Below are 12,746 nucleotides of genomic sequence, written 5' to 3'. Positions count from 1 at the left end.
GGGGTAAAATTGGTTTCTCTTTGCCAGTAGAATTAGATCTATTAAGCTAAATCATATAGGGGATTAATAGTAAAGATGTAATGTTCTGCAGAAATACTTTTCCACTACTAAAAAGATTTTTCAGCACTGACCTGTCAAGAATTTATTACAATCCAAGAAGGCCTGTCAAATCAATCGAATAAATCTCCAATTGTCAATCACAAAAACTAAAACCATTCCAATCATTAATTAACCAATATGGACTACCTGGATATTGAATCCTTTCGTTCGAAATACAGCGACATAACCGTGACAGCAGTACCAGCTGGCTCCAAGACAGGAAGAGACGAAATGATGATTACAAACCAGGAGATTGCGGGCAAGCGGCACGAGCCACAAGTCGAGATCACAAGGGTGCCTGGAGGTGAACCACAAGGAAGCACCGCTACGGCAAATCCAGCGGTGATGCAGCGCAACAGGCAGCAGCAAAACGCTGCAGCATTTGCCTATGCTAGCGAATACAAGGAGGTGATGGCCAAACTGGAGTACACCAAGTACATGCAGGCCCAGCTTCAACTAATGTCCATTGCGAATGGAGGAAGGCGTTTGGGTGGAATCGATGGTGGTCCGTCATCTATAAGTAAGAGCCAAAATAATGAGTATGTTTCATAAAAATATTTTAAAAGCCCTAAAATCATTTCCAAAGACTTTCTTTTACCTGCTATCCATAATAAATAATTCCAGATCTGGATGTCAATGCCAATATAGTAGATAAGTATTCTGATCTACTGAATATCCTGGAGGAAATGCGCTCCAATTTGCCACCAACGATGATGGGTTTGCGGGCGCCCAAGGAGCGACTCCAGCGGGACATTTCCCAAGCCAGGATTAGAGTGCATGAGTGTCTATTGCTCCTAGAGAAGGATCGTCAACTAGAGAGTAATGAAAACCAGGACACCACCACCAATGAGTGACTTCATATGGGGTTATCCATCTCCGCATTGTTAATGACACCTCGACGGGAATAATAATAAAACACGAGAACAAAAAAAACGAGAACAACAAAATCCATCGGAGAGTTCTGGGAACCCTCCGTGTTTATGAGTACGACTATGATGGTGGGGCGATGGGTTTGGAATAGACAAATACTATGTCTATGGTGATGGTGATGTCTGCAGCAGAATGGCCGGCATTTTGACACTAGCGAGCAGCCGAGCGAGAAACTTGTCCGCCAGAAGATTGGTAATGTGATGTGTTATGGGTCTACCCTGTAAATGGTTTTTTTCATTAATGTCATTCATTATTGCATTAAGTATTAAGTATAAAATATTTTAAAAAATATATATATATAGATACATATGTACATACATAACATACCTTCTAAAATCTGTCTCATTTTCCACATCTTGAATTCCCAACAAATGCTAATGCTTTACAATTACCCACGATTTTTTTAGTAAGTTTGCGAACAAACACTTGTAATTGTTAACTAAGTAAGCGTAATTATCCTAACTGTCCAATGGTCGAGCATACTCCAAATAAAAGTTGGCCATGGTCAAAGTGGAACTTGAAAGGGTCACATTCACTGACGCCGGCAGAGAAACATACATACAAAACTCATGTAGTAAGTATATAAAGCAAACATAAATATATGTATGTAAATATGTACGTACGATCGGACCGCTACAATTGAAGTTTTTCACGTTCAGTCGTAAGCCGACTTTTCACGGGTTAAGTTTAGCGTTAAAGCGACAGATCAGCGACCGAATACGAATATATCCTTTTGTTTTGCTTCCGCTTGGCGTTAATTCGGGTTAATATGTTTTGAAAGTGCGCAAAAATAAGAAAAGAAACAGTGCCAAAAAACGCGTTATCACTTTTCAGGCGCTCTCTTTTTCCTCCACTAACGGTAAATTGCGCGAAGAGGCGCGCGAAAGCAAATTGCAAATAAAAAAGGCGGCCAAATAAAGCGAATGCCAAAGAGGTGACAGCAATAAACTCAACAAATAGTCGCCCAAGTGCGAAAAAGTTAATTAAATTGCTTAACTTTGGAGTTGCAACAACAACTGCAATTGCTGCACTTTTCGAAACTCGCACACAGCGAATAGGAACAAATAAATAAATTTGCATTGCAGCAGCCGCAAATTGGACCACAAAATGCCGCCGTTTAATTTCATCAAGCAGGTGAGTGCAAATTAATTAATGGTTTATACACGTTTTATGGCGCGAAGTAATTAATTAAGCGTTTATGCGGTAAGTGACTTTGGAAATCGGAGCTTTCGATTGCAGATACATTTGGAAATTTCAATTGATGCAGATTTCGATAACGAAAGTCATAGATGTTTCCTAATCGATACCACAATTCAGTTGCGAATTTTTAAAACAGTTGTTTGTGCTCAAAACTATATTCAAATTAAAAAGTATGTTTAACAATAATACATATATCCTTTAAATTCGGTTACCATTTACCTATTAAACCATATGATTCACTTATGTATATAGTTCCCTCAATATCAATAGTTAATTAAGTATTATCAAATTTATCAAGGTATCTTCTCGATAACAAAACAATACCTTCGACCTTGTATCTGGAAATCAATTAATTATAATATCACTACTCTTCCGAGAATAACAATGAGCTTTATGACAAACAAATGAATCAGAGTAGCCAAAGATAGTAGAGTTTCCCGTTCCACACAATCTAACATAATGGTGGCTCCAATTTACCACATCTGTGGAAGACAAGCGGCAGACAAGAGACGTGTCTAATTGGCAAATTCAAAACAAAAATAAATTATAATACGGGAAATGGTAAACCAATTTGAACGGACTCGAACCAAAACTAATGAAATGCACAACGCAAATGGATTTATCTTTTTGAATGTGAATCAGAAGCCCAGCTGGAGATCCCTAAGAAATGGTGACCCAAAAGAGATTAGCCGTAATTAAGCAGACTTCTGGAGATGCTTGAAGATGGCTTCCGGCGATTAAATGTCAGAAACAAGATCTTGGGAGAACTACGCATAAACACGAAGCCCATGAAAGGGAATAACAAACAAACCCATAAAGGTGGGAATAATTTCTCCGCAACACTCTTAGTTCAAGCCCATCCGCAGCTTTCTTTATGTTTATATGCCTTTTCCCCCACTAATTTCAGTTGGATCTTGGACTTGGCCAAATGCAAATGGGTCAATGGACAGTGTTTCAGAGGCTATATGATTAAGCCCGACTATCTTTTAAGGGCCTGCCTAATGAATTTCCAAGCAAATGCTTTTTCCCAAGTCCGTGTGATAATTAAGACGAATGACCCCTTAGTTAGAAAGTTATTATATTGCAGCACATCTGCGTTTGAGATTATCTCAGCGCAGCTGAACCCGAACGAAATCTGGTTATATGTATGTATTTGCATTATTCAGTTTTTTGTTTTAAGTATTTAACGCCGGGTTAATTGCATGTTAAGTAACGGTTAAATAACCGTTAGGCGGCGTTTGCTTGCTTGTTTATAACTCCCAAATGCTCAGCTTCCATCGCAATTGTTGTCCAACTTTTCACTCCCTCCGAATTCAATGAAGAAATTATTTCGAACTCTTCGTGTTAAATTCACCCACACTCTAGCTTTTGGCTTTTGGTTTTCTATTTTTTTTGGCGTGGGAAGCTTACAATACCAAATTGTTATTACTATTAGAAACAAAAGAAAAGAAAAAAGAAAAACCGCAGAAAAAATAAAGGAAAACAACATCTGCGGTAGCAACTTCGTGAAATTTGCAGCAAATCAATTGCACCGGAGGAAAATCCAATTCGATTTTCAATTCAAAGATTGAACGCCTTTCAAAACTATTATGATTTGTAGTCTCCAGCTTTGTTCCCGCCTATCTCGGGTAATTAACCATTTATTAATGCTAAATCAAAAGCACTGCCAGCCAAAACACCTGTTATTGTTATTGATATTTAGCTTTTACCAATCGAACTGCCTTCGTTATTTGGCCTCATAAAAGGCTGGCTTTCTTTTTGGAAAAAATGCAATTTAAAGAGCGAAGATTAAATGACCTTCTTTTACAACAATTACAAATGGAAAAACTTTTTGTAAAATGTAATAAATTATTTTATTTCTTTTTTATTTTATTTTAATTTTATACGGTGTTCTATTAAGAATGTAATTTAAAATTATTATAATGGAAGAATATTTCTTTTGTATTCAAATTTTAGTGTTTCATTCAGTGCATGAATTATTTAATATTACTTTCATTTAAAATCTAACAAAATCATTTGCTTAACTTAAGGTGTCTATTTTTAATTAGATTTATTATAAAAGTATATCTTATATAGTCAAATCGTTCTATTAACATAGTTTTGATAATACCAATTCATAATATAAATACATAAACCCAAATGTTTCTTAGATGTCATTTAGACATTTAGAACGAAAAAGACATTGCTTAGCTTTAGGATGTTGTAACTTTTATAGCTTTATTACTTAACTGTTTAGTCGTCCAAAAACCAGTTATGTAAAAGTCAAGCCAAATTTGTGAAAAATAGTAAACCATTTTAATGGTTTCTTTTATGACTTTATCAGCTGTGAAGCATGTTAAACTGTTCGTGATTTTTCATCAAGTGCTTTTCAAAGTAAAGTGCAGGCTCCCATTTTTATAACACCTCTGCTTTTTGCAAACGTAGCCATAAATCGATCATTGCCAAAACTGCCAGAAGAGCAGTGGGCTCCCATTAAGAGGCGTCAGCTGGCTGTTTGGTCTGGATCTGGATCGATTGGCAATTAATGTGGCCTGTTTTTAGCCCGAAGACACTAAGAAGCTGCAGAATTCCTTGTCCATCTTCAGTTGTGTCTAATGAAAAGCCTGGAAAAGAGCAAAGATACATCGTCGCAACCACTGCTAGAGGAAAACTAAAACAATAAAAGAAGAAAAACAGAAGAAAAAACGTCCAAAGCGGTACATTTGCCGGCCCGTTTCCCGTTGGCAGTTGCGGAAAATGAAAATGCCACAAGACGATGTTGCATTATCGTGGGCTTTTCAGACGTTTTTCCAGACTTTACGTAAATGTCGCGTGTGGCCACAAAATGGTCTTAATGTGTTTGGCGTTTTCGAACCGCAACAAAAGGCAAACAATCAAATTGTTTGCTGCACTTTATGTTGTTATTGTTATTTTTTTTTGGGTTTAAAAAGGAAAAGTCAATTGCCTAGTCGTTTGTCTTGTTGCGGGTTGACGTGTGTAATTATCATAAATCGTAAATTGCATTTTTCATCATGCTAAAAGTCGCACATTTTCAGCTGGAAAAATGCTTTGCATTTCGCATCTATGTACATTTACAATTTACATTTTCATTTACAATTGCTTTCATTTTTTAGTTTTTTGATATTTTCGTTCGCCATTTCCCCAGTTCACGCCTCAACCTCAACGGTTGATTGAACTTGTCAGAGTTTTGAGTTGGCCAGAGTTGGGGGGAAAAACATGGAGGAAACATGAAACTTGGACAACAAAGAGAGTTGTGTTTTGAAAGGCAAAGTATTGTCTTGCCAAGATGCGGATACGTGGATACCCAGATACAAAGATACACGGTTCTCTGGGCCAGACCCATTAGTTTCTTTCACGCTTTGGAACACACTGGAAAACCATTTCGACTCATTACCGAGTCATACACAAAACATTTTTGACTTAATTGAGCCGAAACTTGGCGGCTCTGAATTGTTAAACAAATCGCTGCCAAATTATTCCCCCGAAATAATTTGACCACTTTCCTCGCTCGAACCCGGGGGTGTTTGCTGTCTTTAGTCATGACTTCTCATCCTCAATCTCTGAGTCTACCAAATCCTACTATGGCTGTTAATGATTATGGCCAATGCCCGTCTGTCAGTCTCTAAGCATAAATCATAAAAGTGAAGACTCAAGCCAGTCGAGCGCGTCAGTTCGGTTGACAAAAGCCGTAGGAAACCCGAGAGATGCAAATCGATGGAGTATATACAACACCGATATAGATGTCTCTTTCGTCTTACCTTGCTCCTCTGTTTGTGCTTGATTGCCTGTGGAGAATGTCAGTGCAGAAAAGTGTGGAGTCAGCGGGGAAAGAGTCATTGGCTAGACAAGAAGCGAAGATTCTATGCTCTTTCGATTGCTTAGAAATTTTAATATATATTCTGTATATATACCTTTTATATTGTTTCAAGAACTATATATAGATCCAGGTACATTTATTTATTCTGAAATTGACAATTTGAAAAATAAATATTTTTTGCTGGAGACTAAACTAGGTTACTGATAACCTGATAAATTTGCAACTTTATGAAGGAATATTACCCAAATTTCAAAATTACCTCAGACAAACTAACTTTCTCACTCAGCTAATAGAACCCTAATACCAACTTCAAAGTAAATACTAACCCGCAGAGAGCTAATGAAAAGAATTAGCAAACACCCCGAAAGAATTTGTTAAGACCTTTTTGCCAGCATTTCCTCTTGGCCTTTTGCCTAGAGCCAGGTTCCGTTGGCCCAAGACCCAGACCAAGAAACGGCAAAGAAACCGCAACAAAACGCGCTGCGCTTTCTGCTTTTTCTCAGGCAGTTCGCTTGGAAAAGGTTGGAGAGAAAAACCGACAATCTAACTGATAATTTTCATTCATTTCTGAGTCACAGTCAGTGCTTCCCACTTGCTCTTTTGGCTCGGAGCTCTTGGCCCGATGCTCGATGCTGGCCTGGCCATAAACTTGGAGCGCAGCATTTCGTGGCAACCAGTCTGCAGTTGGCTTTCTGGTGGCAAAGACGCGTCGCAATAGTCTCGGAAAAATATCAAAGGAAAAACTCGAGTTGCGAGAGTCGGGAAACCGAATCCGAAACCTTATCGAATCGAATCCAGCCTAACATTTGGCTTTACTTTCAATTTGTACTTTATTTCGGATCAGTTTTTTGGGATATGCATATATTCCCATTCTAAATTTTAAAAATTATTTTTGATCAAAAGATCCATCGCTTCGCTTTCAATTTCGCTGCGTGTGTGTATGAAGTGAGTGTGCGGCGACATTCGCTTTTCAAAAGCACTGGAAAAACTCGCAAGGATTTCACTTTGAGCCGCGCTTTTGCCGGCTTCCATTGGAATTGCCATCAATTTGAAAGAAGAAACAAAACTAGTTCAAGGCAGCTTTGCAGTATCTTTCAGATACAGATACATCCGCGGCTTATTGAGCCCCCCCTCCTAACCGAACAACATGGAGCTATCGCTGTCACCAAAAGAAACGGTAATTTCAGGCTTTTCATTATTCAAACCGCGAATCTCTCCAATCAGTTCTCTTATATTTACCTGAATCTTCCCGCGATCTTCGGCCTGGACAAGTTTATTTAGCCAGTTTCAGCTGTTAATTACGAGCTGACGATTATTTGTTTATCAATTACAATCAATTTGGTTTCTGATGATGGTGTCTGCCCAGGTCTTGTAAAAATTTGTTGAAATTTGTTAGTGGAAAAATGAATATAGATTTTCTCAAGGAAATTTCACATGCAATTATGTATGAATTTCCTAAAAATTAAATCCTGCTAAGATGATTCAATTTTCAAAAATGTTTATGAATTAAAAATCTTAAAGCTGGTAAAGAAATAAATTAGTTGCTGTTATAAAGAAATACTATCTTTAGTAAATCCTGCTAAGATGATTAAATTTTTAAAAATGTTTATGATTTGAAAATATTTAATCCTTAAGCTTGTAGAGGAATAATTTAGTTAAATTTAAAAAGAAGTACTATCGTTAACTCTTTTTAAAACGACCTGCATTTAAAACTTGAGTTACGAGTCCAGACTTCCATTTAACTGTTAAGGGCAACTTAATGTCAAAACACTTTCTTTTATGGCTTTTGAAATAGACTTTTGTGGTAAAACTTTGCTCTAAATTTACCGAAGCTGAAATCGATGGACAACAATTAAACTTTTCAGCTTCATCCATCAAGTTAATTGCTTTACCCAAAGAAAACTATAAATTTACCACAATAAAGCTGTCGTTTGATTTTCGCGCCAAGCTTCACTTAAGATAGATGGTTATCTAAATTTATTTTTGACATTCTATTCAGAACATTTCATCAATCAGCTTTCGCTTAGATTAATGTCGCTAATTGGCAGCTGTGAAAGTCTCTTGGGGGCCATTAACTCAAAAAAACAAAGGCTTACTATAATTTTCGCTATAAACTTATATTTACTTTTGCGGTTGGCAAAAGAAATTTACTTGTGCCAGTTTTATTTTGATATTGGTGAGACCCATGACAAATGTAGTTCGCTTGTCAACAATGAAGATCAATCAATCATAATGCCAGAGGAGAGACAGAGGAAAAACCTGGTTAACTCAACTCGAGTTAAAGTAATCCGAGTTATTTCGCCATTTGCAGGCGACAATTAAAATGTTTTCATGTTATGTGTGCAGCGCATTTTATGCATTGCTTATTTATGAGTTGGGCTCAGAAAAAGCCAGTCATTATTATTGTGATTTCCATGAAAATGTCATTTTGTGGGAGTAACACAAAGCATTGCCAGGCGAAGCATGAACTTGTTTTTGGTCACTGAGCACGCCAGTGTATGATTACACACGGCGTCCAAATGAAATGGCTCTAGAGTCAAAACATTAATTAGCCAACGGCAGCCTAATGACCCCAAACCGTTAGCCAAGATCGAGATGAAGATGCAGTACATATATCTCAATATATATATGTATATGCACCCAATGGTTGGCAACCACTTTCCACCTTGCTGCGTTCCATAAATAAATAAAAACTTAATGTTCGACAGCAGGCAACAAAAAACTGGCTGCACCACACCGATGTGGTTAGATGTGGTTCACGCCCGCCTCTGTTCACTTTTGGTTTTCACTATCACTTGTGCCTCCAATTGGATGCAGAGCACTTCTCCAGACAGGTTTCGCTTTTTCATTTTTTCTCCTGCTAATAAAAAATGTATTTTTTTTGTAAAATTTTTGCGTTTATCCTTGGGGTTTGAAAATTGTCTCATGACAGCAACAATTGGCGATCGTTTGAAAGGTGTTTAATGTCCTGCCAAATGCTGTTCGAACAAACTGCCATTGTCACCAGCCAGGGAAAATGGGAACACGGAATGATAATTGCGGATAAAATTTCATTTAATAAAACCTGAAATTTTCGATTTGTTGGAATTACGATACATGCTTACCGCATGAACTCCTGAATCTCCAGGGGGGCTTAGTTCATTTGCTTCAAAATGTACAAGTAACTTGTTTTACTTACATATACTTAATTTAAATATATTATATATATATATGTTTTAGAAAACTTTAATCTTATAATTACTAACAAATTTCAGGAAGTCCGTCCCAACACCATTCCAGACCTTAAAGTGGATGCCACTTTTCGCAAGGTGGCTAAAAATGCAATAACCTTTGCCATTTGGAAAATTGACGAAGATCGTCTGGAGGCTGTACCCAGATCGCTGTATGGAACCTTCTACGATAACTGTGCCTACATTATCTACGCAGCTAGTTTGTCTGGACATTACGCCAATCACGAAACTATCGTAGGTACCTTAATTAACGTGTAAAACTAAATTGCTAATGACTATTTGCATTCTTATAGACACGCGAACAGAAGCCAAATGTGGTTCTGGAGCGATATATTCACTATTGGTTGGGAAAGAATGTCAGCGAACAGAATCGTTCCAATGTGGTGCACAAAATCCAGGAGCTGGACTCGTATCTGGCAAATGTATCTTCTATATATCGGGAGACTCAGAGTCTGGAGAGTGCCAGATTTCTTTCTTACTTCAAAAAGGGCTACGAGTAAGTTTTTAAGGTATATTTAAAGATATAAGAATGATAATAATCAAGTAATCTTTATAGCGTTCGATCCGGAGCCCTGATAAACGCTGCTTTGAGGCCACGACTCTTTCAACTGCACGCCCGCAAATGGTTGCGATCCATTGAGTTGGCCACCATTGATTGGTCTCACTTCAACTCGGATTATATAATGGTCCTGCAAACGGAAAGCCTGATCTTTGTGTGGATTGGTCGCTCTAGTTCTGGAATTGAGCGTCGAAGTGCCCTGGCCTGGGTTCAAAAGCACTGTTCAGGATCTCCTATCACCATTGTAGACGATGGTTACGAACAGGCCATGTCACAGCAGAATAAAGAGCTGTGGAACTCCCTGCTTCCACTAAAGAAACGTATTGTCTGCCAGGCCAGCCAGTTGGTCAGCGAATACGCCGACTACAACAGCAATAAATTCCGAATCTACAAGTGCAACCAACGGGGAAGATTGCATCTGGATCAATTGGATGTCGGCATGCCAGCAAAAGATGATCTGAGTGATGCCCATGGTGTGTACCTGCTGGATAATTACGGTCAGAGCATTTGGATGTGGGTGGGCGCTCAAGCTCCGCAAGCAGATGCCCTTTCTGCGATGGGAAATGGGCGGGCTTTTGTAAAGAAAAAGAAGTATCCGGATAACACTCTGGTGGTGCGGGTTTTGGAAGGTCACGAGCCAGTCGAGTTCAAGCGTCTCTTTGCCAATTGGTTAAACGTGTGGCAGGAGAATACTAGGGGCCACAAACCAGTGTCCACGAAGTTCGGAAAGCTGGATGCCCATTCTCTATGTGAACGTCCTAAGATGGCTGCTGATACACAGCTCGTCGATGATGGCAGGGGTGAAAGGATAGTATATCGCATCTGGGGAGATCAGGTGCAAGAGGTTCCCATTTCTAAGACGGTGGTTTTCACCACCAATGCAAGCTATGTGGTCAAGTACAGTGTGCAGGTAAGAATGATAATGAATTACTTTTTGTATTATTTTAAAATTAACTTTTTCTTCCTCTATCCTGTAGTGCGCCACTGTAGTTCCTGCGGACTTGGCTTCTGTTGGTATTAAAACCATCATTTATCAATGGAATGGCTCGGAGGCTTCGGCGGAATCAATTTCCCGGGCGGACAAGTTTGCCAAGGCCAGTTTTGATGCTCTCAAGGAGCCAGGGATGTTCGTCCAGCTTTATGAGTTCGATGAGCCGCCGCACTTCCTTCAGATCTTCGAGGGGAAACTAATTATTATGCGAGGTCAGCGCAGCGACATGCTTTATAATGGGAGCTCAAGTTTGGGTGACCTGAAAAGTAATGTGTTACTGGATACGTTTCTGCTTAAGGTTTACGGAGATGCTAGTTACAATGCTAAGGCTGTGGAGGAGACTCCCCTTTCGTCGATCAGTTCCAAAGATTGCTATGTGATCAAAACAAATCATGTTTGGGTATGGTGTGGTCAAAGTAGCACGGGAGACGCTCGCGAGATGGCCAAATCGGTGGGAGCTCTGCTGGGGGAGAGCTCACTGGTCCTCGAAGGCAAGGAAAGCAAGGAGTTTTGGCAATCGGTGGCAATGTACTTCAATCAAACTCTAGTGATCAATGGAAATGGGAACTCGTGCTCCAGTAGCACAAGCAGCAGCAGTGGGGCTGGTAGTATGTGCAATGGTAGCTCCAATGGTGGAAACCTATCGCCCACTCTGAGCAACAATTGTTACTTGAACACCAGTGTTCCGTGTAAGCCGAGACCTCCTGTTCAGCTTTTTATGGTCTGGTGGCAACAGAGTTCCTTGCGGTACGAGGAAATTCTTGGTTTCGATCAGCAGGATCTCAGTTCGGATTGCACGTATATTCTGGACACTGGAACCCTCACCTACGTCTGGTTGGGATCACAGGCTCTAAACCAAGAGCGCTACACAGCCATTGCCCAGAGTTATGTGCAGAATGCTCCATTCGGTCGCAGGTCGGCTACAGCATTGGCCGTGGTCAGACAGTTCCAGGAACCAAATGTCTTTAAAGGATTCTTCGAGTGCTGGCAAAACGAATATGGAAAGGTATGTGTGCAGATACAACTTTTTAAAATTAAAAAAAATTTTAATTATATAAATTTTTTATAATTTCAGAACTTCCTTTCCTACGAGAAAATGCGTAAGGATCTGGGAAACGAAGTCCCCACTACATGTAGCCCAGCAAATGACGGATCAGCACTGATTCTAAACAACAGACAGAAGGACTTTGATGGTCATAAAAAGTATCCACTGACAGTTCTCATCCAGGAGATGGACATGCTGCCACCAGAAATAAATCCCCTAAAGAGAGAGGTTGGTCTATCAAACATTAATTTCTATATATAATATAATTACTAATTACGATCTTTTCACTATAGGTTCATCTCACTCATGATGATTTTGTATCTGTTTTTAAAATGTCATTTTATGAATTTGACGAGCTGCCCAAATGGAAGAAAATGGAGCTGAAAAAACAGTTCAAATTGTTTTAAGCTTCGCAACTTGTTAAAATGCGCATAATGAGAGCGCACTGTACATAATCCTCACTTTTTAAGAATACTATAAAGAAATAGTAGCTGTTGAAGCAATTTATGTTAAATATAAACACACGTAGACATAATAAAGCGAAAACATGGAACTTTTACAATTAAAAACACGTATAAAAATTATTTTTTTGTTCTTTATGTGGTTTCCACCTCCTCAGAATCTGGCTCGTCTCCGCTCCCAGAACCTAAACAACAAAATAAATCAAAACCAATAAAATATTCTGTTGTTAAAAAACTTACTGGGAAATAAAAGTCCGAAAATGAACTCAAAAATTCCACCGAGCAGATCCCAAAACATATTTGATCCGGTGTGCTTAACGTTTTGTAACCAAATACAATAGCAATGTCGATCGAGAGCGGTTTTGACCCGAACACCCTTTAATGAGCCATGACCAAAACGGTCGACCAATTCGA

The 12,746-nt window shown here is 38.9% G+C and overlaps 2 protein-coding genes and 1 long non-coding RNA gene across 4 annotated transcripts; 2 read left to right on the top strand and 1 right to left on the bottom strand.

The window, feature by feature from the left end:
- The first annotated feature begins 133 nt into the window (after positions 1 to 133).
- Positions 134 to 1,228, top strand: LOC108103081. Its single transcript, XM_017208432.2, has 2 exons — positions 134 to 619; positions 724 to 1,228. Exons 1-2 carry the CDS (start codon positions 238 to 240, stop codon positions 951 to 953), a joined length of 612 nt encoding a protein of 203 aa, XP_017063921.2. The 5' UTR covers positions 134 to 237; the 3' UTR covers positions 954 to 1,228.
- A 453-nt stretch (positions 1,229 to 1,681) lies between these two features.
- LOC108103079 (villin-like protein quail) lies at positions 1,682 to 12,440 on the top strand. Of its 2 annotated transcripts, none has more exons than XM_017208431.2 (7): positions 1,682 to 2,163; positions 9,301 to 9,510; positions 9,570 to 9,772; positions 9,833 to 10,745; positions 10,813 to 11,832; positions 11,902 to 12,099; positions 12,165 to 12,440. In XM_017208431.2, exons 1-7 carry the CDS (start codon positions 2,137 to 2,139, stop codon positions 12,276 to 12,278), a joined length of 2,685 nt encoding a protein of 894 aa, XP_017063920.2. In that variant the 5' UTR covers positions 1,682 to 2,136; the 3' UTR covers positions 12,279 to 12,440. The 2 variants fall into 2 exon arrangements, with proteins under 2 accessions (XP_017063920.2, XP_017063919.2); XM_017208430.2 differs by lacking the exon at positions 1,682 to 2,163 and adding an exon at positions 6,717 to 7,223.
- On the bottom strand, positions 12,362 to 12,642 carry LOC108103082. The gene is made up of 2 exons (XR_001772203.2): positions 12,573 to 12,642; positions 12,362 to 12,517 (listed from the first exon to the last, which is right to left on the bottom strand). It is a non-coding gene; the product is annotated as an uncharacterized LOC108103082 (long non-coding RNA).
- Between the last annotated feature and the right edge of the window lie 104 nt (positions 12,643 to 12,746).

The sequence above is a fragment of the Drosophila eugracilis genome, unplaced genomic scaffold (genome assembly GCF_018153835.1).
Source record: "Drosophila eugracilis isolate 14026-0451.02 unplaced genomic scaffold, ASM1815383v1 contig_1197, whole genome shotgun sequence".
NCBI classification, from domain to species: domain Eukaryota; kingdom Metazoa; phylum Arthropoda; class Insecta; order Diptera; family Drosophilidae; genus Drosophila; species Drosophila eugracilis.
Note: the sequence above shows the minus strand (reverse complement) of the source record. Positions and strands in the feature narration are given on the sequence as shown.